Source organism: Engraulis encrasicolus, unplaced genomic scaffold (genome assembly GCF_034702125.1).
Source record: "Engraulis encrasicolus isolate BLACKSEA-1 unplaced genomic scaffold, IST_EnEncr_1.0 scaffold_297_np1212, whole genome shotgun sequence".
Classification (NCBI taxonomy): domain Eukaryota; kingdom Metazoa; phylum Chordata; class Actinopteri; order Clupeiformes; family Engraulidae; genus Engraulis; species Engraulis encrasicolus.
Window position 1 is genome coordinate 24,412 of NW_026945585.1, and position 26,856 is coordinate 51,267.

At 41.4% G+C, this 26,856-nt stretch overlaps 1 protein-coding gene and 1 long non-coding RNA gene across 4 annotated transcripts; both read left to right on the top strand.

Annotated features, from left to right (window-relative positions):
- The first annotated feature begins 8,290 nt into the window (after positions 1-8,290).
- LOC134443232 (uncharacterized) lies at positions 8,291-10,795 on the top strand. The gene is made up of 3 exons (XR_010033614.1): positions 8,291-8,589; positions 10,180-10,256; positions 10,371-10,795. It is a non-coding gene; the product is annotated as an uncharacterized LOC134443232 (long non-coding RNA).
- Positions 10,796-21,463: 10,668 nt separating this feature from the next.
- LOC134443231 (uncharacterized) lies at positions 21,464-25,639 on the top strand. 3 transcript variants are annotated; one of them, XM_063193108.1, is made up of 6 exons: positions 21,464-21,718; positions 22,818-22,887; positions 23,024-23,150; positions 23,257-23,332; positions 23,724-24,142; positions 24,539-25,639. In XM_063193108.1, the coding sequence occupies exons 3-6, from the start codon at positions 23,122-23,124 to the stop codon at positions 24,630-24,632; spliced, it is 618 nt and encodes a 205-aa protein (XP_063049178.1). In that variant the 5' UTR covers positions 21,464-21,718; positions 22,818-22,887; positions 23,024-23,121; the 3' UTR covers positions 24,633-25,639. The 3 variants fall into 3 exon arrangements, with proteins under 3 accessions (XP_063049178.1, XP_063049177.1, XP_063049179.1); XM_063193107.1 differs by lacking the exon at positions 21,464-21,718 and having other exon boundaries at positions 21,902-22,887; XM_063193109.1 differs by lacking the exon at positions 21,464-21,718 and having other exon boundaries at positions 21,902-22,887; positions 23,733-24,142.
- The last annotated feature ends 1,217 nt before the right edge of the window (positions 25,640-26,856 follow it).

Sequence of the window (26,856 nt, forward strand, 5' to 3'; positions counted from 1 at the left end):
CCATTTTGATTGACATGCTACCCGAGCTACCCACCCGTATTTTAACCTACCCGCCCGCATACCCACCCGTGAAATTTCAGAACGTTAAAACCCTGCCCGTTTGGGCAACTATTTACCCGTACCCGTGGGTACCCGTGGGTACCCGACCCGGTGCAGGACTCTGCCCTAGGCTATATAATAACCACCCATCACATCTTTTTTCCAGAACAGCAAGCGAAGTCATTCTCACGCTCATGGGCAACGCAACACTTTCAACAGGTCATGGCCAGGCAGCTTGCAGTTAAATGCTGCTTGAAATGATAACTGAAATTACGCTTGAGAATTAATAAAACATATCAGAATGTTTATTTAATTTTCCAGTCTGCACGCAGTCTTTACGCGCAACGTAAGCGGGTGGAACTGCCATTATTGCCGTTGTACATAAAGACGCGCAGGAAGGGACCTATGGAAGGGCCCGTTAATGTCTGTAAACATGGCACATTCAAAGTCCCTCAACGTCGGAAAAGACCTGTTAACACAATCATATCCCCAAAATCCACCCCATTAAATGCAGTAACCAAATGTCGGTCTACACATCACCATCAATGAAGAGCAATGGGCGGTGAATGGTAAGCGCGAAGGCATTTCCAGTGTGACAAGATTTCGATTCCCTCAGTAAGATAGGCCTACATTAAGCGCAGGTGCCTATTCCTCTGCGCAACTGTTTATCCAACCTCTGTGTGTGTGCGTAAAGTGGCCGATCCACGCGTGCTGTTGGGCGCGCTTGTGGAGCTCATCGGAGAGTCTTTGCCTCGCAGCCACGCACGCAGTCACATTAAGGCCAAGTCAAATTGCTTTTCACCTGTATTTTACAAAAACACAAAACGATGGCCCAATTCACACAGATAGAGAAAGAATGACACGATGCGCTGTGTTGTTTTCTGATCCCCCTGACTGCACTGCACTTCGTGCGCCATGGGCCATGGCGCTATTTGGAGTGTGCTCACTGCTGAAACAACATTTGCTTTAACAGTAGCCTATTGGCCGGCTGCTTGTGACAGACTTGTATTACAATAGTAGAATTGAAATGAAAAGAAGAATATGAATGCTATGACATAAGACCTAGTAACGCAAAGAAGTGTCCTATTCTTGTCATCACGCTCGCCTTTCCGAGTGCCTTTCTGTCACAATGTATTTTCACAATAGATTTAAACTAAATGTTGTTCCAGACATATATGTTGATGGAACAAAGCTAAATAATGTTGATGAGTTTAAATATTTAGGTGTGACCTTAGATTCTACTCTTAGTTTTAAGAAACACATTAAAAAGCTGGGTAATACTGTAAAGTATAGCATATCAAATTTTAGACATATCCGTAACTCTCTGAGTATTGATGCTGCTGTGACTTATGTCAATGCTATGATCATGTCCCACCTGCATTATTGTTTATCAAGCTGGTCCCAGGCCAACAAGACTGTCTTAAAATCCATTGATTCACTATACAAGCAGGCCCTGAAGGTCCTAGATAGAAGATCTTTTCAGTACCACCATTGTCCTATACTGAGCAAGTATAATATGCTCAGCCTTGAAAACATCATACAATTTTCTGATCTGCGGCTAATCCATAAAATTATTCACAATGCAGCACCCCCACCCCTAAGAACATTTGTTCAACCCTGCTCTGAATTGATGAGCAGAACGTCAAGATCCACCATTAGGGGTGATTGTAGTCTCCCAATCCGACGAACTGCTTTTGCTCAGTCAGCCTTCTCCTTCAGGGCAACCAAAACATGGAATAGTCTACCCAGTAACCTAAAAAGTATTACTGATTATCAGGCCTTCTCAAGGGGTGTGAAAAAATGGATATTAACCAACCAGTCTTGTCAACATTAATCATATGTTTTTAAAATATGACTCACACTGTATGCCATTTTAGTGTGTGTGTGTGTGTGTGTGTGTGTGTGTGTGTGTGTGTGTGTGTGTTTGACCTATGGCCTATGGATGTGCTTACTTGTTTATATCTTGTCTATGTTATTGTATTTTAATATTTGTTTTACCTGTCCAGGGACTGCAGATGGAAATTAGCTATATAGCTATAATCTGGCACAAGCCATCTTTTTACTTCTGTAATCAATGTGTATTGTGCATGGTCCCTGTTGAACTAAACTAAATAAACTAAACTAAACTAAACTTTCCATTACGCACTATTTCAACATAGGCTACTAGGGCAGTTGCATAATGTCCATTTTTGAACTTGTTGTAGCCTACGATGTAGTTTGGAGTTCTTGTGGACTAAGGCATAGCCTACAATGCAAGGAATAGGCCTACAAGAAGGATCACCGCACACTGGTGCCTTTTAAAAATAATAGTGAACAGCGCATTTCGCAATGGCAACTTATAGGCTACATGTATTTCCATGTAGCCTATGCTTGTTGGAGTTTAATCAAAATGTGCTATTGGCTTTGTTATGTGTGGAGATATGTGAGCAATTAAATAATCTGCATTCATGCGAGATGCTGCTTTTGGTGTGGGTTCAAATCCCGATGGTAATCAAACGGTTCTTTTTTTGGCGCAGCTTTGATTGATCGGAGCTCGTGAAGCACGATAGTGGAACATATAATTTCCTACTATATTTGGACAATATTTTATCCCCTATTTGAATATTGTGTTGGTGGGTTTTTTTTTCAGCCCTGTTCGTAACATGACTAGACATTTGGTGTAGTATGGGTCGGAGGCTTGTGCACTTGGTGGCAGTAATCGATCGATGTTGCTTGAACTCTGCCTGAACCCGCCCTAAACCACGAGCAAGAGTGACGTGCTTCCCAAAACAAAGGTGAACTAGCTAACCATGCTATTCGTTCCAATTCCGACAGTAGTACTAACGAACAGCCCCTACTTCGTTTTGCAGGAACACCTGAGTCGTTCGCACCAACATCGGACGAACGACTAACTACATTACTTGTAAACATTGGTACTTTGTAAGTCCGAACGAAGTGTTCCAGAAACAGTTTTGTCGCGGACTGGGTACCGAAATTCGGTTCCTTAATGGAATTGAATGAAAGGCTAAGGTTCTACTTGGCATCGAAACGTGCCTTGGCTGTTGGTTCCACATTTCGGTTCCTAGATGTCCATCACGTCAGTTATCATTTCGCATTTATAACCCCAGAACGTTAACGCAGTCAGAACGGCAGTCGCTTCTGGCAAAAAACCTGGTAACATTAATTGTGATCATTCGGGCTTGCAGAGACTGCTGGCAGGCTACAACCCCCTTTTAACAGATCGTCAAATCATCTATGGATACTAACGCTGTTACGAGAGAAACTAGGCCTACCATCAGCCCATCTTTAATTTGTGTAGGTTTACCGAGAAGAGTAGCCTATTTCTAGCGTTTGTAGACGGCAAAGAATTCAAACTTTGTCTTCGACACAGCCACTGCGAGCCAAGAAACAGCAAGAGGTGTGCAAACGAAGCATTCCATCATTCTCACGCAGATGGTTACATCGGCGTATGAGGAAAGTAAAAGTCGGCAACACTGTTCACTCCACCATGAATCATCAAACAGTGTTGGGGACCTTTTCCCTTTAGTGGTGGGTGCGCGCATTCTCTGACTTTTTGGATTACACCGTGAATCATTGCAAAGTTTAAATTTCATGTCAATAAAATGTAAACTCATATCAGAAGCATCAGGTGAGCTCAGTCACTTTTGGCCGCGAGAGACTTTCTTTGTGCCACGGAACGCAGTAACGTGGATTATTGAAACTGAAGACTTGATTTCTTCTATGTGGATATTTTTTTTTCCGTTTGGTAGCCTATAATTACGGACCATGCAAAGAACTCGAAACAGAGCGCGCCCAGTGCTTCACTGCGTGCGTAATAAGCTATAGCCAAGTCGCCTCCCCCCGTTCCCGAAATCCGCCCGCCTACTTATAAGTGATGATAGTTAATTATGTATCCACTGTTTAAGTCAGGAATGGATATCGACATGATACGGAGTTTATATGCATACAATTTGAAACGGTGATGACATTTAAAACTGAGTCAAACGGCCATAAACAGCATTGTAATGAAGGGTGTCGTAACGGCAGCATGAAGGTGGAACTTTAATTTCACGACGACATTCTGGCTAAAAACTCTCCCTGGCTGCTTCCCTGTTTCGCTTTAGGACTACAAGTGTGAACGAACTAAGCAAAACAGCATGAAGGAATAACAGTAGGCTAACGGAAATACCGACGTGACCTGAAATCAAGCGGGCGGAATTGGGAGCCTTTCGCCGGCGAATTGTGCTGAAACTAGATTTTGGACATGCTGGACGTTATCTCCAAATTACGATAGAAAGGGCCACCAATGTTAGCTAATATTGCTCATTACCTCATCTACACAGTTGCTGCTATCCAAAAATATACGATAGCATAATCAAATAGTATTTGAAATAGTGACATTATCACGTTCACAGTGAAGTGATCAGTGAAGTGGGCGGAATTTGGCGACCTTACTTGTTTTAAAAGTGTTTGCAAGAACAGCATACCTGTTAGCTACAAAAAACTGCAAAATTGCCTGATTTTAAGACAAAAGTTGGAAATGTTTCAACAGGCCAAATCCTGACAGTCAACGGGACGGCAGTGACAGGTCAGACAGTACACCATGCTTTTCGATTTAACAGTCCCTGTGCGAGGCCAAAATGCCCTCACACAGGGCATGTTTTAAAAGGAGCGTGTGCAGCGTAAAAAAATTAAATATGAGTTTCTCCTTGTTGTTTTGCCGCTCAAGTCGTCTGGGGCTGATGCAAAACTTCATGCTGGTTCAGTTTGTAATCAGGTAAATTTGCACGATTGTCTGCGCGATTGCCATGAACATCGACTGTATGACTATGACCTGATGCTCCGATGCAAAGATGCACACCCACGAAATGGATAGGGTTGGATTTAGATTGTAGTTCTCAATTCAAAATAAATTCCCGGGAACTTCAACTGGATAATGAGGTAGGCTCGGTGGTCGTTTGAGATTTTTAAACATTTCGTTCAGTGTTTATAAATTAGGAACCGAAAATGGCACCGTCAGGAACCGGCATTGAAACGTAGGTTCTGGAACCGGAACCGAAACCGAAAAATTCTGATCGGTACTCAGCCCTACACCTGGGTCGTTAGTTGCTACCTTAGTTAGCAACGAAGGTTTCGAGAATGCCCAGAATAAGTGATAATATGTCTGTATTTACTGCAGAGGCTATGGGCATTTTAAAAGCCCTGCAATGGGTCGCAGAGGACCAATCTAAAAATGTATTAATCTGCTCTGACTCCCTATCAGTTCTTCACTGCCTTAAAGTTCTCTCTTATAATGCTCGTCCTGATTTAATCTCTGATATTCTCCTTCTGCTGTATGACCTTTACAAGAGAGGCTGCTACATTTCATTCCTGTGGGTTCCAGCTCACATGGGGGTCGAGGGAAACGAGCTTGTTGACCACTGTGCCAAAGAAAGCCTAGAGAGCAATGAGGTTTCCTTGCTAGTCAGGCCTGGTCGAACCGAATTAAGGAGTAGACTTATGGAAAAAGTGTTCCAGTCATGGCAGCTCCAGTGGGACAGAGAGGTAAAGGGGAGACATTTGTATGCAATTCAGCCGTCTATAAGTACCCACTGTACAGTATCTGGAGTTAGGTCTCAGCAGGTAGTGTTAACACGTCTCAGATTAGGGCATTGTGCCCTGAATTCTAATTTAGACTTGATTCATAAACATCAAGATGGGCTGTGTGACGTGTGTAGAGTACCTGAGACAGTTTCCCATGTCTTAATACTGTGTGTAAAGTATAGACAGTTTAGGCGTGTACTTTTCAGTGATCTTTCCGATCTTGGTATTACCACTGTTTCTATCCCCGTCCTGTTACAATTGAAGGACTATAAAATTACCACCAGTCTTCTCAAGTTTTTAAAATCCTCTGGCCTCTATGCCAGAATATGAGGCCGATATACTATAGTGAGCTCGATTATCCCGTAGGTGGCGGCAATATGCCTGTAGGCGTCCAGTCAGCCATTAAATCTCATAAGAAGAAGAAGCAACTGGCAACTAGCAACTGTTACTAAGCTCGGGACCTTAGTCAAGCCAGCCATTTTGATGAATGGAAGTCTATGAGAGAGATCCTGAGTTTGGAAGATAAAATTAAATGTTGTGCGTATGGCGTGTGTAATTCCGACAACGGAGATCCAAAAAGTCTAGAGGGAGGGGTTACATGTCATCCCTTCGCAAAGCCAAAGACCGAGATGGAGAAATGCCTGCTGTGGACTAAACAATGTGGACGACCCCACCACCAGCAGCATGTAAACAGAAACCACTATGCAAGCTAAGGTAAGAAGTAGAGATGTCCCGATCCAGGTTTTTGCACTTCCGATCCGATACAGATATTTTATTTCACTTCCGATCCGATTCCGAAACCGGCCGATACCGATACCGGCCTATCGGAGTATTTAAGTTGAAAGTTATTTGGCCTACCTACTGTTGTTGTCACAGTCATGTTGAAAAGGGTTTTTACTCTTAGTAACAACTAGCCAACTGAATTAGGTGAATTTGAGTAATACACAATGGTTTTTAATGAGAAACTGACCTGTTTTTTCAGTTATTAATAAACACAAAACAGGAAAATGGATCGGAATTCTGGATCGGATTTTTCCGTGCATGCCGATCCGATACCGATCCGCATTTTTTGCCAATATCGGCAGCCGATCCGATCCATCCGATCCGATACGACAACCCTAGTAAGAAGTTATCTTAATATCGATAAAATTCACCTACCTCATTGAAAACGTGATAATACCACTACTTCAAATACAATTTAGTAGCACTACCTTGCACTTTTGAGCAGCTGAAACTGTGTGGATGATCATAATGACACATAGCTGGATTGAATGGTTAGCCTCATTTAGCATAGGCTAACTGTACGTTTATTGTCACTGTTTACTGTTCTGTTCATATTGTGCATGCATGCAAGTAGCTACCAAAGTAATGTTAATGTTGTGTACAGTTGAAAAGTTTATCTTGTACAATGGCATTCAAAGACATTTGTGGGATGCCTCTTGTTTGCTTGTAGTAAACAAGCTCCAGCAATGCTACTGTCCCCAGCATGGGCAAAGTATTCTGCTATTAGCGTTAGAATCCCACCTCGTGAGCCTTCTATTCCTCATGTAACCATTGCAACTGAACTGAGATTGAATAATAATGAATAGTATTGATTTAAGATCCCAGATGTGCTGTGCTTCACAATGTGCATTTTATTTCAGTGCCTTCAATCAGAGATGATTTAGTTATACATTGCCACATTAACCCTCTGAGGTCTAAGGCCTTAGGCTTTTAGGCTGCTTGCACCACCCTGACATTTTCAAGTATTTTCAACTAACAGTAAGAATCCATGTGTGACAGATTGGCCTACACCCCTCAATCTGACTGATTTTGGTCCTTTGTCTGTGATTGGCTGGCCCATCACTGGCAGGACTTTTATGTTGATAAATTTAGCTTTTGGACGTGACGTGGGTCTCTCTTTCCGCCCCGCTGCTGTTTTACCGGCAAAGGACGCCGGCTGGCGTGTGAGCTGCTGCTAGCCGTGATCATTATCCGGTAGATTCGGTACCTTCAGGTAGGCATTTAACATTCATACTTTATGATGTGTCCGATCGCCGTATTGTCTGAATTACGGACCTGATTCTGTGACTGTATTCCACTTCTAGCCATTCTTGCGTGGAACTGCACTCTGCTGTGAACTGGCGTTCACTTCGAGCTGCCTATACTGCACCGGTGTGTACCTCTTTGGTTGGTGTGTTGCCCCATCATCTGTGCCCTGTGGCAGGCCTGATTTGTGGTGCTTACGCCGGCTTTGGAGTGGCCACAGTGGTTGGCCCCTGGGTACCTGACTGCAGTCAGTGGATGGTAAGCTGGCCTATGCTACGTTGATGTTGTTGCTCCGATGGTAACGATGACCTTAGTCACTACATCTACCCTCACTTTCCTCAGTGTGTGGTCCAAATTGCGATTGTTCCGAACCACGGATCTATGATCGGGTTAGTGGTGCCTCTCTGACGCCGTGGGATTGCTAGCTACACTCCTCGGAGGTTGCTGTTTTGTTGCCGTCACACTCTGCGCCGGTTCCGACTGGCTCCACCTGCTCGTCCTGCTGGGCCCACTGTTTATTTTAGTTTCCCTGTGACCTGACTTTTGTTTGGTTTAATTATTTTTATTTCTGTTGGTTTGTTGTTTTTTTTCTGGCCCATTTCTTGGGACGCCAGCCTCCTCGCTGCGCACTGCGCAGGTCTGATTACCTGTGTGTGTTGTGAGTGCGTGTGTGTCTGTGCGTCTGTGGTTATCATCCTCTAGGCACGGCACCAGGAGGCAAGTGTACACCCCCTTCAGTCAACCTACAGCGGTGTAGTTCTCCCCTCTCTCTTGATACACGAAAGTTAAGTTGCATCTAGTCATCACTGTGTATGCAAATTGTGTAATACATTAGCAGGTGTCATTCTCGCTATTGAGTGTCTCTCTCTTCTCTCCTCCCTGGATAGGTATGGAGTTGCCATAGCGCGCCGGTCTTCAGGTGGTGGATTCCCTCACTTTTCCATTGCTGTGTGCACTTGGGTGACTATTACTATTTTGCTGTGCTTAGCAGCAGTAGTAGATGTGTGTTTTCTTTTTATTTTGTGTGTTCTTTTTATTTTTCTTTAAGACTGACACCATTGCCCTGTCTCCCCCGTATTGGGGGCGGTTCGTACGATTGAGTGTAGCCTCCCTCCTCTTTCGCATAGGTGCCGTGCGTGTGTGTGCGTGGTGTGTGTGTGTGTGGCCATTGGCCATATTGCTCCACATAACGACACGTCTGTGGGTGTCTAATAGGGATCAGTGCAATATTGTCTTTAATACAATTCATCCATATTGTATTTTGTAATGTATTAGTATTTGTCCCTTTGCATCACCACTGCATATTTGCACATTTGTATTCACCTGATTATTGACCAGTCTGACTATTGTATTTGTGATGTGTATGGACTGAAGAACTCTCTATGGAATATGGACTGTTGTATGCTGGTGTGAATCCATGTGATTGTTCTTGATGTCGGCCTGATCAGCCAAATCCACGTTTTGTACATTGCCTTACATTTCATGCATTGTGAAAAGAGAATAAACACTTGAACTTGACTCCTGCCTAAGAGTGCTCCGAACCTGGTTTAATAATTTGGGGGGTAATTTCACTCCTAGGTTGTCTTCCCCCACCCTAGGTGGCGTAGTCGTGCAAGAGCTGAGTTGAATTTAATTAACTGTTTACGTGCCACTGTTACACATGCAAAAGTGAAATATATGGTTGTATTCTGAAAAGCCTGACAAGAAATAATCTGAAAGAAAATTGGATGTCATACAAACATGTTTTATTTAAATTGAGTATAAACACAACTGTACAAAAAAACAGGTTTCAGAGGTCTTCAAAAAATGCAAGAAAACACACAATACATATATCTAGCCAAGACTTTTGAAGTTTGAATCTTGTAAACAAATGTGTTGGCTGCATAAAAGTAAAAAGGGCATTTCGAAATGTTTTGTTGTTTTCATACAAAATGCAAAAAAGAAACACTATGTCAGGCCACTGCCTGTTTCATTTGAATACTAATGAGATAGGTGTGAAAAACCTCTAATGGCCCACACCCCCCTGTCAATCTCCATGTACTCTGATAGCACACCCCCCTGTCACTCTCTTTGTCCTGTGGCCAAGTGAGCAGCATGGCTGTGTTTATCCTAGATGAAAGGGGCGTGTTGTCACCTCTGAATAGCCACTCAAGCACCGGTACTTTACATGTGAATAGCTATAGGTTTGGCTGCTACAGGCAGAGAGTACAGAATATTCGAAGATTTCTTTTCACTTTCTTTAAATTGGGCCAGCTATATAATTTATTTCATATATATATATATATATATATATATATATTTGAAATCTAGAAGGTCTGAGGTTTCTAATGTAAGTGTGACTTAAATGACAAAAACTCACTTGTTTTTGGAGACATGTCAAATTGCCCTCTGGAGGGCATTAGACCTCTGAGTGTTAATAGAGATTGTTGTATCCAGTCATCATTCTCAAATCAACTTACTTAACACATCAACAAAACATCTTAGCCCTACACTGACTAACATGCAACAACCTATGAAAATGTAATGGAAAGTCAAACTGATTGTTTACAGGGTACGAGGAGAGAGCTCAAACTCCACTGGACAGCTAAACACTGTGGAACAAAGTGCTTCAAACACCAGTGACCATGGTAGGTGTGTGTGTGCGTGCATGCGTGCGAGCGAGCGAGCGAGCGAGAGATAGATAGATAGATTTTATATGCAGTTTGTTAACTTTTCCTGTTGTTGTTGTTCGTTGTTTACAGATCCCACCACTGATCATGGCGATGAGCTTCAGATATTGAGGGACATGGTGGCCACTCAGAAGGCTGAGATAACCAAGCTGACCGTACAACTACAGACAAAGGATGTCCAGCTCCAACAACTTAGAGACAAACTCTCATTCACACACTACTTTGGTGTTAAAACTAGAGTCTGTGCATGAAAGTGATGTGGTAGGCTATTTCCAGTAGGCTACTGAGCTGGATTTACCTATGAGCAGTTTAATACCTTGTATGAGTTCAACATTTCAAATAATCCAAGTACAGTGGCACACCAGACCGTCCTTTGTGTAGTCAGCTGTTGTTGACACTGATGACATTTAGACAGGTATATGTTTACAAAAGACTCATTCAGATTCCATATCAGTTTACAGAATGTGAGCACAATTTGTAATCAGTCAACATCAGTCCTGTGCGTATTTATTATGTATTATGTATTGATTATTTTGTTATTGTGTATTAAATACCATCCATCATCATGCATATTGTCATGACCTGTGTATTTTAATTTTTTGCTTAAATGCTTTAACCCATTTCATGTCATGGTGAATTACCTGATGACTTAAGCCACTTCCAAGAGGGTGTGGTCTGCAACAACAGTGATGTCCACAGGAGGTTGGCACCAAATAGCTCAGGTGTTCCTGTCTGCCGTAGGAGAGCCAGTTTGTCACCTGTCACATTGAAGTTCCAGGGGGGAGGGCAGTAGGAGGGAACTGTAAGGAGGAGTGAGTCAGTGGATCGTAGTGTGCGGGTGGGATTGTATGGGGCGAGGAGACTTGTGATGTAGGAGGGTGCAAGGTTGTGCTGGGCCTTGTATACGAGGAAGAGAATTTTGAAATGGATACGTGAATGGATAGGAAGCCAGTGTAATTGATGGAGGATTGGGGTAATGTGATGCCAGGGTCTGGTGTGTGTAAGTAATCTAGCTGCTAGTTTTGAATGTATTGTAGACGGTTAATCAATTTAGTGGGGAGACCAGTGAGTAGGGCATTGCAATAATCTAATCTGGAGGTCACGAAAGTGTGAATGAGGGTCTCAGCAGAGGTAAGGGTAAGAGAAGGTCGGAGTCTGGAGATGGTTTTAAGGTGGAAAAACGCAGTTTTGGTGAGGTGTTTAATATGGGATTCAAAGGAGAGCGAAGAGTCGATGATGACGCCCACATTTTTTACTTCAGAGGAAGTGGAGGTAAAATAGTCAGGGATCGAGAACTGAAAAAGGTTTATCTTTTTAAGTAATGATGGGGTGGCGATGATGATGGCTTCGGTTTTGTTTTGATTAAGTTTAAGAAAGTTTTGGGTCATCCAATTACTAATTTCATTGAGGCAGGTTGTTAAGTTAGCGAGGGGGAGTGGATGGGAGGGTTTAGTGTGTATGTAGATTTGGGTGTCATCTGCATAACAATGAAAATTTAGGTCATGTTTTCGGAACACCATGTGGAACACTATAAGTCATTTTTCCATTGGGTTCCGCGTTCCGGTGCAGGCTTTATAAATATTCATGAAACTTGACGGGGGGTCGATGGTGCTGTCTCGCACGCATTTCCATACAACAGGACTAGAACTGGGCCGTATGATCAGCTGCTGCAACTAGCCGCGACAACACCGTGTTTTCACGCCATGGTGAATCTAAACCCTAATCTAAACAATATGACCTATGTAGGACTAAATATAACCAGCGATCTCCTTCTCTTAGACCCATAGACATGTGTTTGGGCTTGTTCGAAAGCTGCGAATCTTAGCTTTTCACAGGTTTTTACGGAACGTTTTTATGTTCTTTCAATCCAAAGTTATATAACTTTAAGCGGCCGCTGTTTCAAGTGAAAAAATAGCGCTTTCCAACCATTTTTTTTACCTCGTCATTTTGTTTTCCAACAGACAGCGATCTCCTTAACCTAGACCTACAGACATGTGTTAGGGCTTGTTCAAAAGCTGAGATTCTTAGCTTTTTACAGGTTTTTACGGCACGTGTTTATGTTCTTTCAATCCAAAGTTATATAACTTTAAGCGGCCGCTGTTTCAAGTGAAAAAATAGCGCTTTCCAACCATTTTTTTTTTTACCTCGTCATTTTGTTTTCCAACAGACAGCGATCTCCTTAACCTAGACCTACAGACATGTGTTAGGGCTTTTTCAAAAGCTGAGATTCTTAGCTTTTTACAGGTTTTTACGGCACGTGTTTATGTTCTTTAAATCCAAAGTTATTTAACTTTAAGCGGTCGCCACTTCAAGTAAACAATGGCGTTGTTCTCCAGCCGGATAGAGAGGAAATATTTGTTTTGTCATGGCTGTGTTCTTTGTTCCCTCGAATAAACCACAGTTGTCTTTTTCACTCGAAATGTTCATTTTTACATTTAATTTGATAACAGCAAATTCGCCATCCCTCTGCAGGTTCGTATATGAAGATATGTGCAATGAAAAGGGCTACTTTAGTGTGCCCTATTTTGCATGGTGGTAAAAAAACCGACTTCTCACAAGGAGGAGGCGTGGAGCTTTGGAAATAGCGTGATTTTAAAATAATAGCCTAATAGGCTATATAACTCCTTGGCCAAGGACTGGAGTTAGGCTACTTTAAAGAACATGATAATTGCTTGAGCAAATTTTCTCTGTCTACTGTAACTGCCGACAGAAAAGCGATGTTGATTTTTAAAGTGCGTGGGTGGGGATAGGTGTTTGCACGCCGGTAAATCCTAACACAGGCAACATGTAGCCTAGTGGAACTCAGCTCCGCACGCCTCGAACCACGTCTTCCGCGATTCTATAATCGCCCCTGTTTGAGCCCTGTTTGAGCTGATGATGGGTGTGTATGGGTGGAGTAAATGCAAAAAGAAAACGAAACCACGCCCCAGCAGTGCGCAGCCCCGTTCTAACAGGGCTAGTCGAAAAGGGACTTAAGTGTTGTAGGTACAATTCCTGCCACTTCTCTACGCAGAGAAGCTCATGACAAAGTTATGAGAATCATGTGACTCAAACTGATGATGATTGAGACGAAGGTCATCAATAACCACTAGTAAAAGAGTTACTTCCCCTCTGACCACCAAATGGCTGGCCCAGGGTCCCTGCCATGTTGTTCTCAGTCCTCCTCCTTTAGGAGGCGCTGTGACTGAAGCCCCATTCACAATCACCTGGTTATCAGTGACCTTTGATAACCCATTGTCTTCCCCTAAATCCTCACTCTTGGTTTGGTTGCGGGACGATCAACACCGCATAGAGCAACTTGCGCAACATTTGGACAAAGTATTGTTTGATATCTGGCCGAATAACAAACGTAGACTGCTGAGTTCATCTTACACACACTGTAAGCTTAAAACACCTTTGCAAAGAATTCCTCACGTCAAGTCTTAGATCTTGCCTGGTCATATCTAAAGACTTTTATCCGGACCCTGTGGGCTAAGGCGAGCTCACTGCGAGAAAATATCCACGCACGCCTCCGTTCATGTTCATTTGCATTGTTCATTTGCATTTCTCCTGCTTCTCTGTCTATCATTCTTCTTAGCTTAGGTTCCCCTCTGCTAACCCATTCTGTATTACTGGCTACTAAGCCTAGCGACCCCGCTTGTGGCGTTCGCACGGAATAGTTCAAGTATTGATTTAACATCAATATTCGGAACTCTCCGAGGACCGTCATAGCGCGGACGTTTCGCTGACTAGTCCAGAAGTACACGCGCTGCGCCTTTTGTTGTAACGGGCCATAACAAGCCCTAGGTTAACAACGCAACGCTAACCATTTGTTTACACAGACACGGATAGCCACTAGAGTTCCATCTCTCTTTCCCTTCTCTCTCTATCTCTCTCCCTCTCTCTCGTTCTTTCACTCTCTCCTTTTCGAAATACTTGATTCTCAGAACCCTCCGAGCATTTCGGTACTCTTTTATACACTTTGAGTGCATAATCTGTAGTAAACCATTCTCTGAATAGCCAACTCTGCTCGGAGCGCTCTGCAAGTTAGCCATTAGCCAAGTTGGGCTTGCAGCGCCTACACAAGCACGCTGAAACCCCACTTCCTGTAGTTTTACAACTCGTAATGGCTGCGTAGACGGCAACGTCTCCCACTTGCTATTTCTTTTATTTCGTTTTTCTTTCTCTCCCTTTTCTACTCGGACTTGTTATCGTTAATTCCAGAACCATTTGATACATTCGCGCGTCCGCTACGGGACTTGAAGCGCCTGAAACCACACGGTTTACTTGCTACATAGCTGCTAGCTATATTGTTCACGGTTCTGATGCTAACGTTAACCTAGCCGAGAGGACGCCATTGTTGCCCAGCAACAGACACATACACAGTAATCAGTACGAGTTCCTCCCACTGACTACTACTCTCTCATCCCCTTTCATTTCTCTCTCTATTCCACTCGGAATTGTGTGCATTTATTACAGAAACCCAGACATTGTTGTGGACCCTTTGGGCCCTGCCTAATCGACATTAGGCCTTTGCTAAGCAGCTACTTATCAGTATCCTTTCCATTGTCTATGCTTTCTGTAGCTAATGCTAGCTTAGCCAACCACACACACACACGTGGTAGCCTATAGCAACCAGACCCCTGCTACACACACACACACACACACACACACACACACACACACACACACACACAGGCTGAAAGCCTGTCCCCCTCTTCTTTCTTTTCCCCTCTTTTATTTCTTTTTTGTTTATATTATTGTGCCTTATTATTGTTATTATTCCATTTAACCGACTTTGAATGTAATGCATTTTATTAGATTACCTAGTAGTTAATAAAAGTAAATCATTTGATTGCATTTTGTTGTCCTTGTTACTTTGTACACCCAACCAGGGCTCTAAATTAACACACGCCAACACGCCAAACAGGGGTGAAAATTCATTTTGGCTAGTAGAAAAAAATACCTACCCGCCAATTTGGCTAGTAGTTCCCGAGTAGGCCTACAATAAATTATGAACGGTAAACCGCTGCTCTGACGAACGTTAGACGGCGAGATTCCCTACATTACCCATGGACACTAGCGTCACGACGTAGCCTCCCACAGTGGGCTTTCCAGTGCAGCGAGCGGCAACTCCATGCTGTTGCGCGCGCCAGGATTGAAAACATTCTGTCAGCTAAGCTGCGCTCACACTATTCTGACAGGCAGCTCTCCTCCTATGCTCTCGTCGCTTTCGCTACAACCTTTTTAACGTCACTACTGCTATGAACATTGCTGTAACAGGCTGCATTTTTGAAGCAGCGAGGCCCTGGCCGTTTCAATAACAGGAGTTACGCATATTATGCATAGAGCTACTTCTGTTCTGTAGACTAGGCCTATGTTTTGTGCGAGTGATGAGAATGTGACGGGGGTTAGCGCAAGGTTCTGTGCGTTGGTGAATGCTAGTAGTAATTGTAACCGTAATAATAGTGACGTTTAAAAATGAGTGGCTGTGGAACGAAATAGCGACAAGGGCAGAGGAGGAGAGCTGACTGTCAGAGTAGTGTGACCGTAGCTGTCAGTTCAGTTGTCTTCTGAAATGTTCCGAGTCCTGGCGCAACTAAGTTGGAAAGCCATCGGAAAGAAAAAAAAAGCAACCAACGACGAAGCTGTCGAAGTAACAACGGAAGCGCATATTCCCGAGATATTGTTTACTTTTAGTTAAACTAGGCTTCTTGTCATTTTGTTGCGCATGGTAGAGAAGAGCTCCTCCTCTCTCCTCTCATCGCTTCTCCTTCCTTGGGGTGTGCGTAGGCCTATGTGAGGTTTTGTAGTGTTAAGCTGTGTGCTTGGTTAGCCTACTGTATGTTAAAGGTCTGATATGTGAGTGGCTTGTGTGATGTGATTCAGCTGTTTTCAGAGGAATTGAACAAAAACGAATCAAATTGATTATGCCTAAGTAATGAAAGTAAAAAATAAAGCAGAAGTTAAAAAATAATGAAAAAAATAAATATGCCTATAATATGCTTATTATGTAGGCATATAGTAGCTTATGCAGGCCTATGGTGTATCTGTAGAAATAGTTGAACAAAATGACCATAATTAAAAAATAAATTAAAAAAAAAACTAGCCTAAAGCATAGTTTATTTTGGCGAGATAAAAAAAATGGCTTGTTGAACTTCTGTTTGGCTGGTAAGAAAAAATGTCCACTAGCCAAATTGGCTGGTGATGGAAAAAGTTAATTTAGAGCCCTGCACCCAACCAACCTATTATTAGAACTTTGCCTTCAGATCAACTTTTGTGCTTGTGTACCCCAGCTGATCACAGAGAATAGGCCTTACTGTTCACTGTGAACCGCTGCGTAACCCCAGTACAAACTCATTATTAATTCTGTGTTTAGCAATTTGTTGTTGAATATTGTGATTGATAATCCAAGGATTTTATGAGACAGTCCTTACATTACATTTTAATTAATTTGTTTATTAATATTAATTAATTCATAATTAATTAAATTCCCAAACGAGATTTTACCTTCAATTCCTGGTATAGCCGCATGAGGAGTAAATCCACACGCAGCTTCCCATACATTAACGTAACTTCAACTACATTACCGGTGCGGTCCGTGTGAGGATTTCAATTCTCACGCCAATGTACCTACAGTGTGATGTGCGGGTCGACGAAAAAACAAGACACAACGATTGCTTTTTTTCCCTAGCCCGCCCACTTGCCCAGAGAAATATTCATGAAAAAATATTGACCTGACCGGCTTCCCGACCCGCTTTAAAAAAAAGTAGCCGTGTGTCTTATGAACACCCTAGCGTCATTGGCAACGCACAACAGACCTTATAAGACCAAGGGATCATTCCATCATTGGCACTGAATTCAGCTGAATTCAGCGGCGCTTATGCGCAAAAGCCGAGTTTCAACTAACGGCAGCTTCTGACACTGTTCCATCACTGAAGATAAGCTGCGTCTTGGCTAGTTTCACTTCAGCCGCGCTCATCAAAGTCGCGCTCATCAAAGCGCTCGTGCACGTTGTACAGGGGAAGTCCATATCAACGATTCTCAAAAATGCAATCATGTTGTAGACTGGGGTATGCCTTGTCAAATCAAGTCTTTATCAGATACATGATGCGAGCATCTGTAGATGAGCGGTAACACAACCGGCACAAGAGGCACGCGTTCAATCCCCACCATGCGCAATGACAGATCACAACTCAATCATCAATGGGAGAGCCTCGTCCAAATCTCGAATGCCATCATTTCAATGCGTAAAAATAAAATGCTTGCATCATCTAAGGTGTTTTAATTTTATCTTTCAGAAGATGTTGTTTTCAGATTAAATAAAGCATAGCCTAGGTAAAACTTTAGGCAGAGATCAGTTGTTGTATCATTGCAATGCAAACTCAAGCGTCGGCGTCTGCAAGGTGGTTGTGAAGACGTTTTTTTATTGCCTATGCTGTAAAATGTTAAGGTCTATATTTAACTGTAGGCCTGTTGCTTGATAGCAAATGAAGCCAGCCACAAAGCGACATCAAAGGTGAATAGGCAAAAGTATGTTTTGAAGTTTCCATTTCTATAACCTGTCGCCATACAAGACTTGAACCTGGGGCGACCACATATTAAGCAGCGCACCTGTCCACTGGGCCACTCACGTCTTCGTCTACGTGGAAGGAATTGTTCGATATCATATTAATAAATCAAGAAATAAAATATTTTTTTGCCACACATCTGTGTACTCCGAGTCTAAAAACAATATTTCAGTATTTTACTACAACAAAATACCCTCTTTAGTAAGTAGAACAGTGAAGAAAATAAGTTTCTACTGCGTGTCAAGTTGAGTATAGAGTTTTACCTTGTGCATATAAGTGTTCAATGGTTCACATAAGAGTGTATTAAAATGACTGCTTGTGTGTGTCATTTGAGAACAAAATGACCTTTTTAGAAGAGAGTACATTGTTTTTAGACAAGACGTGCATTTTTCAGAGGTAGTGAGGAGTTTTGCCCGCTGTGTGTGAGGTATGGAGAATTGTGTGTAGAGTTTTGAGAATTCGAGAACTGATTCCGAAAATTGTGTGTAAGCAATTGAGAAAAATGTAATAGCTGCCAAATAATAGCCTACTGCTGATGGGCATCCAATTTCGTTGTAATTCCAGGATAGTTTTATGAGTCCGCTTCATTTTAACTAGCTGCCTCAACAATGATATCTGCCATCTCTGCAATATTTCTGACCGCGTACAACACATTTAGTTGCGCTGCATGCCTCTGTGTGCCGCCAAAAAGACGCAATGCACCACTTACGGCAACTTCCACGCTTACGGAAACTTTTGGAGTTTTCCACTTCTAGTCTGTTTTAGTACATCTGACCGTGGCTGTGGAAAACAACTTAAGTAGCTTTTTTGTCCGTAAGTGAGCCCCCAGGTAGGCTAGAAAACACGCATAGTGGCAATGTAGCCAGTTTTGCCAGATGTGTCTGATCAAATCACGCCCAAAAGGTTCTCAAAAAACAAAATTCCACCCAAATTCAGCAAATTACATTGACTTTTATGGGCCGAAAACGGCTGCAAAAAAAACGCCAAATGGCCCATTTTTCCCGTTTTTACCCGCAGACGCTCATCCCAAGTAGCCCAATTGGGCGGGCACCCGTCCAATCTTGCAACACTGAATGTAGCCTACAACACTTTTAGACTGGGACCAGAATTCAAAAAAGGGCTTATTTAAGGAGCTCAAGGCATTTGTGAGACAAAGTCGGCAAATGGTCTTAATTTGTCAATTTGCGTGTGCTGAATTCATATCTGCCATATGCCGAGCTCTATCTGGCCGCTGTTGACCTCTAGGGGTCATTGAACTTTAACTAAGGGGCTCATTTTTGATGGAGAAGTGCTGCTTTTGCTCTGCAGTGTGCATGCACACTTACCCATTTCAATGCATTCTGATAAGATTTTAACCAGAATGCTGTGAAATGACATTTGCATGCGCGCTGCAAAGTAAAAGCAAAGACTTCTACGGAATTTGCTAGCTAGAATGTATTGAAATGGCAAAGTGTGCATGTTCGCTGCAGAGCAAAAGCAGCACTGCTCATCACGAACAAGCCCAAGGATACTAGCTAGCAAACATGTTAGCAATGCTAATATGCTAATTTGCCATTAAAGGGACAGTTTGGTCAATTTCAACATGCAGTTGTATTGCTCACGCTACCCTTGACTTGTCAGTACCTGGTGATGCCACATTTTTCGGCTCAGCCCTTTCCGAGATATGAGCAATTCTAATGGGGGCAGCGTTTGTTTACATTTTTAAAAAATGAAACATAGGCCAACTCCAAATATTTTCCCAAAAGGTACTGCTGTTTGCTAGTTGTTTGCTGATGTTTTATAACCTTTTGGATGTTTTTGGGAATAAATAAAAATGTTTTTTTGAAATGTAAACAAAGAGCTGCCCCCATTACAATGACCAGGATCTCGGAAACAGCTGAAGAAGAAGAAAAAAAATCTCAGGCACTGACAAGTCCAGGGTAGTGTGAGCATTACAACTGCATGTTGAAATTGACCAAACTGTCCCTTTAATATTACATTTGTCACTGTGATTCATTTTCACTTTGTTAAAAAAGATTAGCATGCATGTTAACCCTTTAGCTACCATAACGGCCGTGAACGTCCGGCTGGATCTGTACCATAACGGCCGCGGCCGGACGGAATATTTTCATATGAAAATACGGCTGAACCCAAGTAAAAAAAAGTGTACTTAATATATACTTAATAAGTACGTTTTATTGTATTTAAAGTGTACTTCAAAAGTGTGTATTTAAAGAACGTTATTTTGGGACAACTTATAGTATACTTAAATGTACTTGAAATATGATTAAGTAGAGCTTAAACACATTTTAAGTTGACTCTTTTGTACTAAAATTAAACTTTGTATAAGTGTACTTAATATACTAAAAATATATTTATAAGTATACTATCCAAGTCACTTTAAAATGTGTTTAATGTGTACTTTAGCATGCGGATAAGTGCATTTTAAGTACATTAGAAATCTATTTTAACGTCATGAGAAAGTACTTTATAGTATACTGCAGAAGTACATACTTAAGTTGTGTTATTTTGTGACAACTTATAGTATACTTAAATACTCTTGAAATATACTTAAGTAGAGCTTGATCACATTTTAAGTTGACTTTTTTGTACTAAAATCAAACTTTGTACAAGTGTACTTAATATACTAAAAATATATTTAACTTTAAGTACATTATAAGTATACTAACCAAGTCACTTTAAAATGTGTTTAATGTGAACTTAAGCATGCGGATAAGTGCATTTTAAGTACATTAGAAATCTATTTCAATGTCATGAGAAAGTACTTTATAGTATACTGCAGAAGTACATACTTAAGTTGTGTTATTTTGGGACAACTTATAGTATACTTAAATGCACTTGAAATATAATTAAGTAGAGCTTAATCACATTTTAAGTTGACTTTTTTGTACTAAAATCAAACTTTGTACAAGTGTACTTAATATACTAAAAATATACTTTACTTTAAGTACATTGTAAGTATACTAACCAAATAACTTTAAAATGTGTTTAATGTGTACTTTAGCATGCAGATAAGTGCATTTTAAGTACATTAGAAATCTATTTCAATGTCACAAGAAAGTACTTTATAGCATGCTGCAGAAGTATATACTTAAGTTGTGTTATTTTGGGACAACTTATAGTGCACTTAAATACACTTCAAGTATGATTAAGTAGAGCTTAAACACATTTTAAGTTTACTTTTTTATACTAAAATCAAACTTTGTACAAGTGCACTTAATGTACTAAAGCATACTTTACTTTAAGTACATTTCAAATATATTCACAAAAATCGCTTTAAGTACATTTTAAGTGTATTGACTCTAAATGTATTTTAAGTATACTACAAGTAGATTTTACTTTAAGCACATTTCAAATATATTTATTTTAAGTACACTTTAAATATATTTCAAAAGTATATGAAAAAAACATCTATGTAATATCTAGTTACTCATTTCCATTGTACATTGTCTTGTTCACAATCATCAGCCATTCACATGAACCTTCCTTTCACCTTCACTTCAGACAACAACCACTGCCTCAACCAGGATTTGAACCCACAATTCACTGAACCATAGCGCCTGCTGGCAAACAAACGGCCGACGAAATGTTAGAGAAAGTTAAAGAAAGTTCAAGGTGTTGGCCAATGACGAAGCAACCCCCTCGCGTTAAGCTCCAATCATATTCCCCCCTCAGCTTCCCCCCTGGAACATTTAGAACAATCCACCAATCACTGCTCTTCTCGACTACTTTTTTTCACGTCGCGATGGGATGTTCGCTATAGTCAGACCTGCTAAAGAAGACGAAGCAAGTAAACACAACACAAGCTCCCTTTTGGCAAGACGACACAACACAACAACAAACAGTGGAAATATGTCTGAATTCGACAAGGTGAGTGGTTGATTACTATGTGTGTATGGCTGCTAGCTGTCGACGTTTACTTGAGAAAGTACTTCATGTCGTGCGTGCCATAGCTAACTGCAGGCAAGCTGACACTTGTTCGCGGTCTGTGGGATATATGACCATTAAGCGAGACATAATAACACTAACTGAACTTAATCATGCACTGCTTTGTGTTGATAAGATGAGGTGAGGAAATTCTACCGCTGATTTGTTTTATCAACTTGTTTACTACACCACCATGGCTCTATTCACTTATTCTGTCACTCGCATGACGTTTGTTCTCCGCAGTTTATTTGTTATTGCGCGAGTAGACTGTGCTTAATTCCGAAGTAAGCTTAAATAGAGGCATGAAACGTTTGAAAAGAATAACACCTGATTTGTCCGTGATATGATTGAATGAACAACTGATTTCAGACGCAGGCTACGCTAGTTCTAATGGACTGGTGTCACTGTCAGCACTAGTAGCTAGCTTGGATGCTGATGGAGGGGAGCAGTGATTATGCAAGGGCTGATTCTGTGGTCCAAGATTGAATGATGGCCTCAGAAGATACCTGTAGCTGCTACTATATTGTTGATCTGTGTGGGGTAGTAGCCTAAGCTAAGTTATGTGTTTGTGGCATATTGTTGAAAGAACTCTGGTATACATCAGAGGAGTGCAGCCAGCCTACTTTCAACACAGACATAATCACTTCAAACTTCAAAATGTGAAAATGGCATAAAGATTGGCCTTTATGCAAGATCCTTATTTATTTGTTTGCTGTGATAATAATGTTATCATGCATGGCATGAAAGTTGGGAAGTTGTAATGATGTAGTCTACAAATTATGCAGTCTATGAATGTATACAAAATCAGCTGTTAAATGGAGTCTATTGTAATCATCTAATTATTGTGTTATTAAGCCCCAAGTTTATTTGAAAAATAGTTCTTGTATGCCCAAGAAGTTACACTTTAAGCTAACAATTGCTCTCTGTTGACATTTGTTTAATGTTGGAATGGATGGTCGAAAGATAGCCCTACCATGCCCATCATCATTAGACAACCAAGGAATGTAGATGGACTAGGATATTTTCCTTCTTTTTTTTCCAGATTGAGAAGTGTCCAAGGATGGCCGGCGGTCAGAGGTCCTGTTGTGTGTCTGTAGATTCTTACTCAGCAGGTAACACTGATACACACTTGAATTGTCAGTGATGAACACTTGAATTGTACTTTTCTTTTTTACACTGACATCTACACATGAATATGAATGCTAATGTAATCACTTTTCTTGTTTTGGATCAACTGCCTGCCAACAGGTACAGACGGCACTGGGGTCCACGGGTTGTATAGACAGATGTACTTCATGAAAGACTGACTGCTTTGCAGACTCAAGCTACTCTGTCCACTGAGGGAGATGCAAGATCTTCAGCCAATGTTGTCTCAGTGAGTAATGATATGAGTCGGCTTGTTAAATGGCTAGATAAAAGTATGTATGTGTAGTTAATGTACATGTACATGAATGTAATATATATTGTCTATCCTCCTCCAGGCTCCAGCCACTGAGTCAGGCACCCCAGGCCCTCAGTCCAGCTTCGGTCCACACCCCTATTTTTGCATGTGCCTCTGTAAGTAACGTGAAACTTTACTAATACATTTGTCATAATATGAGCATACAGTACATCCACGCCTAGACAGACCCACATCTTAAACCATTCCCATTGTCCTCAGTAGAATATAGTAGTGTGTTTACAAAGCAGGAAATGAACATAGGCTATCATTGTATGTTGCTGTTTACACCCTCCCTAATTAGTCGTTGTTGATCAAAGCATCTGTTCAAAGTAATAAAATATACGTAACTGTGGTGTAAAAAATAAAATTTGTGGTGTATGGGTAATCCTAACTGTGTTCTAAGTAATTAAATTCCATGTGTTCTTTCCATATTCTCTCTCTCTCTCTCTCTCTCTCTCTCTCTCTCTCTCTCTCTCTCTCTCTCTCTCTCTCTCTCTCTCTTCTAAGGCTCTGCAGGACCTGACCCCAGTTTCTGAGCACACGTCACTGTTGGTGGAAGAGCACGATGAAGTAGAAGTGGCTGCCGCAGAGGAAGAGGAGGGTGTTGACCCCACGGTGCTTGATATGGCTCCACCATCTCCTGATGACGACACAATAAGGCACACCTTTGGCTTCTTGGCACAGCTCCCAGGCACATACTTTACTCCTGTACCCTCCACTGCTGCCCATGACACAATCTCCAACACTGGCGTGACCTCCATGACCTCAACCACACTGCTGACCCTGGCACGACCTCAATCACTACTGACCCTGGCACGACCTCCACTACCTTCAACCCTGGCACCATCTCCACCACCACTGGTACCTCCTCCTCGCGGGATGCAGGGATACAGTCTACTGGACCTACTGAATTGCACAAAACTATGGTAAGCAAAAGTGGTGAGTGTGAAAATGGATAGAAATGTTATGGAAACTAAACAGAGGTGTCAAAGAATACAGAAGAACACAGTTCCTTCCAACAGAGTTAACTTCTCTGACCTGTTCACTTCTCTTATGGTCAGCTGACTCTGTGCTGGTTGGAATACATTTGTGGTGTGTGCTTTTTAGGTTTTTAGTGTTTTTAGTAACAACACAGTCTAGCTACCTCATTAGGTACAACGGAGTAAATGGTGTAACAGCTATGTAATTTCATGTGCTAGTGTTGTACTTACAGCACACATTTACTTTTAATTATGACACCTCAGAAAGTGAAGTATCAATATGCTATTAAATGTAGTATAACATTGTCATTCTCCACCCCCCCCCCCTCCTTATTTTAATAGGCTGTTGAAGACCAGTGTCCCTGAATACCAGCACATCGGCAGACTTCCAGAATATTTGGTTGGGCTCCTGGATCAGACATCTCTTCCTCACTAATCACAAGGCAAAACAGTAGCCCTTTGGAAAAGACTGGATGAACGTGACAAGCGGGTTGGTGTATGTTGCACGGCACCAAGACAAACTGCTGAGTGGACATTTTAAAATGCCAAAGAAGCCTTCAAAGACATCAGGTGTGGAGAGCACAACCCGTAGCATCTTGGATGCAAGCAGTACACCTGTGGCTGGACTGTTGTCAGCTAGTGGAGACAGTTTGTATTAGACTGTGTGATGAGCACGGACTATTTGAAAGGTTGGATAGTCTCTATAATGTTAATGGGTTTTTTTATTTGGGCGGGGTCATTATTGGGATTTTATCTGATTTTTATAATCGCGTAATGGTGCAACATATGTCGTATTTTCTTTTAAATGGCCTATGGATACTTGACCCGGATTATCCTCTGTCTGGACCATGCACAGTGACTTTTTGAGACTCAGGCTGTGTCTCAAATGCCGCACTTGCTGACAGTGACAGTTGATGGGACACCAACCTTTTCATGCCAACCAAAGTATTGTATGTGTGATTGTTGTCCTTTGGGGTGAAGGACATGGAAATATAACCACCAGACGCTGTGCATTGTAAACAGTAGGCAACTCATATTTTGGCAAGCTAATGCCATGCTCAGCCGTCACTTCCAGCGAGGGCACAGTGCACAGTGCTCAAACGTTTCCCCGACACTATGCACTAAAGACCTCAGTGCACTGTGTGCACTATGCACTGACTGTCAGTGCACTGACAAAAGTGCGTCATTTGAGACATAGCCTCAGACTCTAGCTATGAAACATGTAATGGACCACTCTTATTCTCTCATCACCAACCTCAGCGGTGTGTGTGTGTCAGTGTTTTTATATATGAATGCTACTGGACACCTTATTTTCCCTCAGGATTAATAAATGTTACTCTGCTCTACTCTAAAGAAGGATTTAAAGTTGCCATTGACAGCTGATGCTGGCTTTTTTGTTTAAGTTTTGTTATGGTTAAAAAATAAAATTTCTACTTAATTACACCTCTGTTCTGTTCCTTCTCTTTGTTGTTTTTACTAAACACATGGAAACTTGTATTGCATACTTTAGTGGGAGATGAGAAATGGGTTCCTGAAAGGAGGACAGCTTTGCATTACTACTTAATGACTCTTTATGACCATTCTATTCATTCATTTCATAACTCCATGTTTTTATTCATGGAATTAATTGCACCCAATTCACTTGAATTCCATACACTGGTTAGATAAATGTAAAGAATACTTTGAAGTAACTGTAAATATGGTGTACACTGCAGAATGTAAGTGGTAATGGACCTTGACGCAACCTTTTGCACTAGAGATTCACATTTCCGCAGCTTAGGTAAGTGGTGGAGGAAGAACAAAAATTACATACTGTTGCATTGACATACTCATGTCATTCAGTTCAATAATGCAAATCATATTTCTATGCAAACATCCACATACAACATGAAATTGTGCCATAATTCCATTCCTTGGTAAATGAAGGAAGAACATCCTAAAACATTCCCTTCCCTTCTGTAAAACATGTAGCCTTGTAATAACAGAATATTCAAAATGCATTGCTGCACATTTGTTTGTCTCCATTGAGTGGCACAGATCATTTAGATATCATTATCTGATATTTTTAGGCCTTATGGACAAATAAAACAAAAAGTGAATGCATACATTAACATTATTCCTTTAGACGGTAATGCCAGTTTCAGAGACCTGATCTTCTTGAACGCACCATTTTTCACCCACCCCGGTTCGAAACCCGGTTGATCTTCACAACATTTTCAAAAAGTTTTGATCTACTGTTTCTAGACCTAACAACGCATGAAACAGCATGATATGACACCAAATCATTGTGCCAGCCCCCCTTTTTTCTTCCTTTCTCCCTTTTTCCCTTTCTTTTCCTCCTTTTTCTTCTCCCCCCTTCTTCCCCCTTCTTCCCCCTCGCTTGTGGCCGTATGTTCCCCAGCTTCATTCCAATGTCCTACCATGTGCGCCATTCTGACTCTTGTTCTTTTGGAACAAAAACTTAAATCTTATCTTCTTTTCTCTTTTCCTTTTTGTAATTTTCAAATTTTGTATAATTTTAAAATATATGTTTTATTATAAAAAATGGTTTCAAAATGCATAAATACAGTGATATTTGTTTCAAAATTTAAATTTTGATTCAATTTATTCTTTGCTTGGGTTATTGCCTTTGTTTGACTGGTTTTGGAGGTAGCTATTTG

Coding starts and splice junctions, on each gene's coding strand:
- LOC134443231 (XM_063193108.1), top strand. CDS start 23,122: ATGCAAGATCTTCAGCCAATGTTGTCTCA. Junction 23,151..23,256: donor CTTCAGCCAATGTTGTCTCA/GTGAGTAATGAT, acceptor ATCCTCCTCCAG/GCTCCAGCCACTGAGTCAGG. Junction 24,143..24,538: donor CTGAATTGCACAAAACTATG/GTAAGCAAAAGT, acceptor TTATTTTAATAG/GCTGTTGAAGACCAGTGTCC.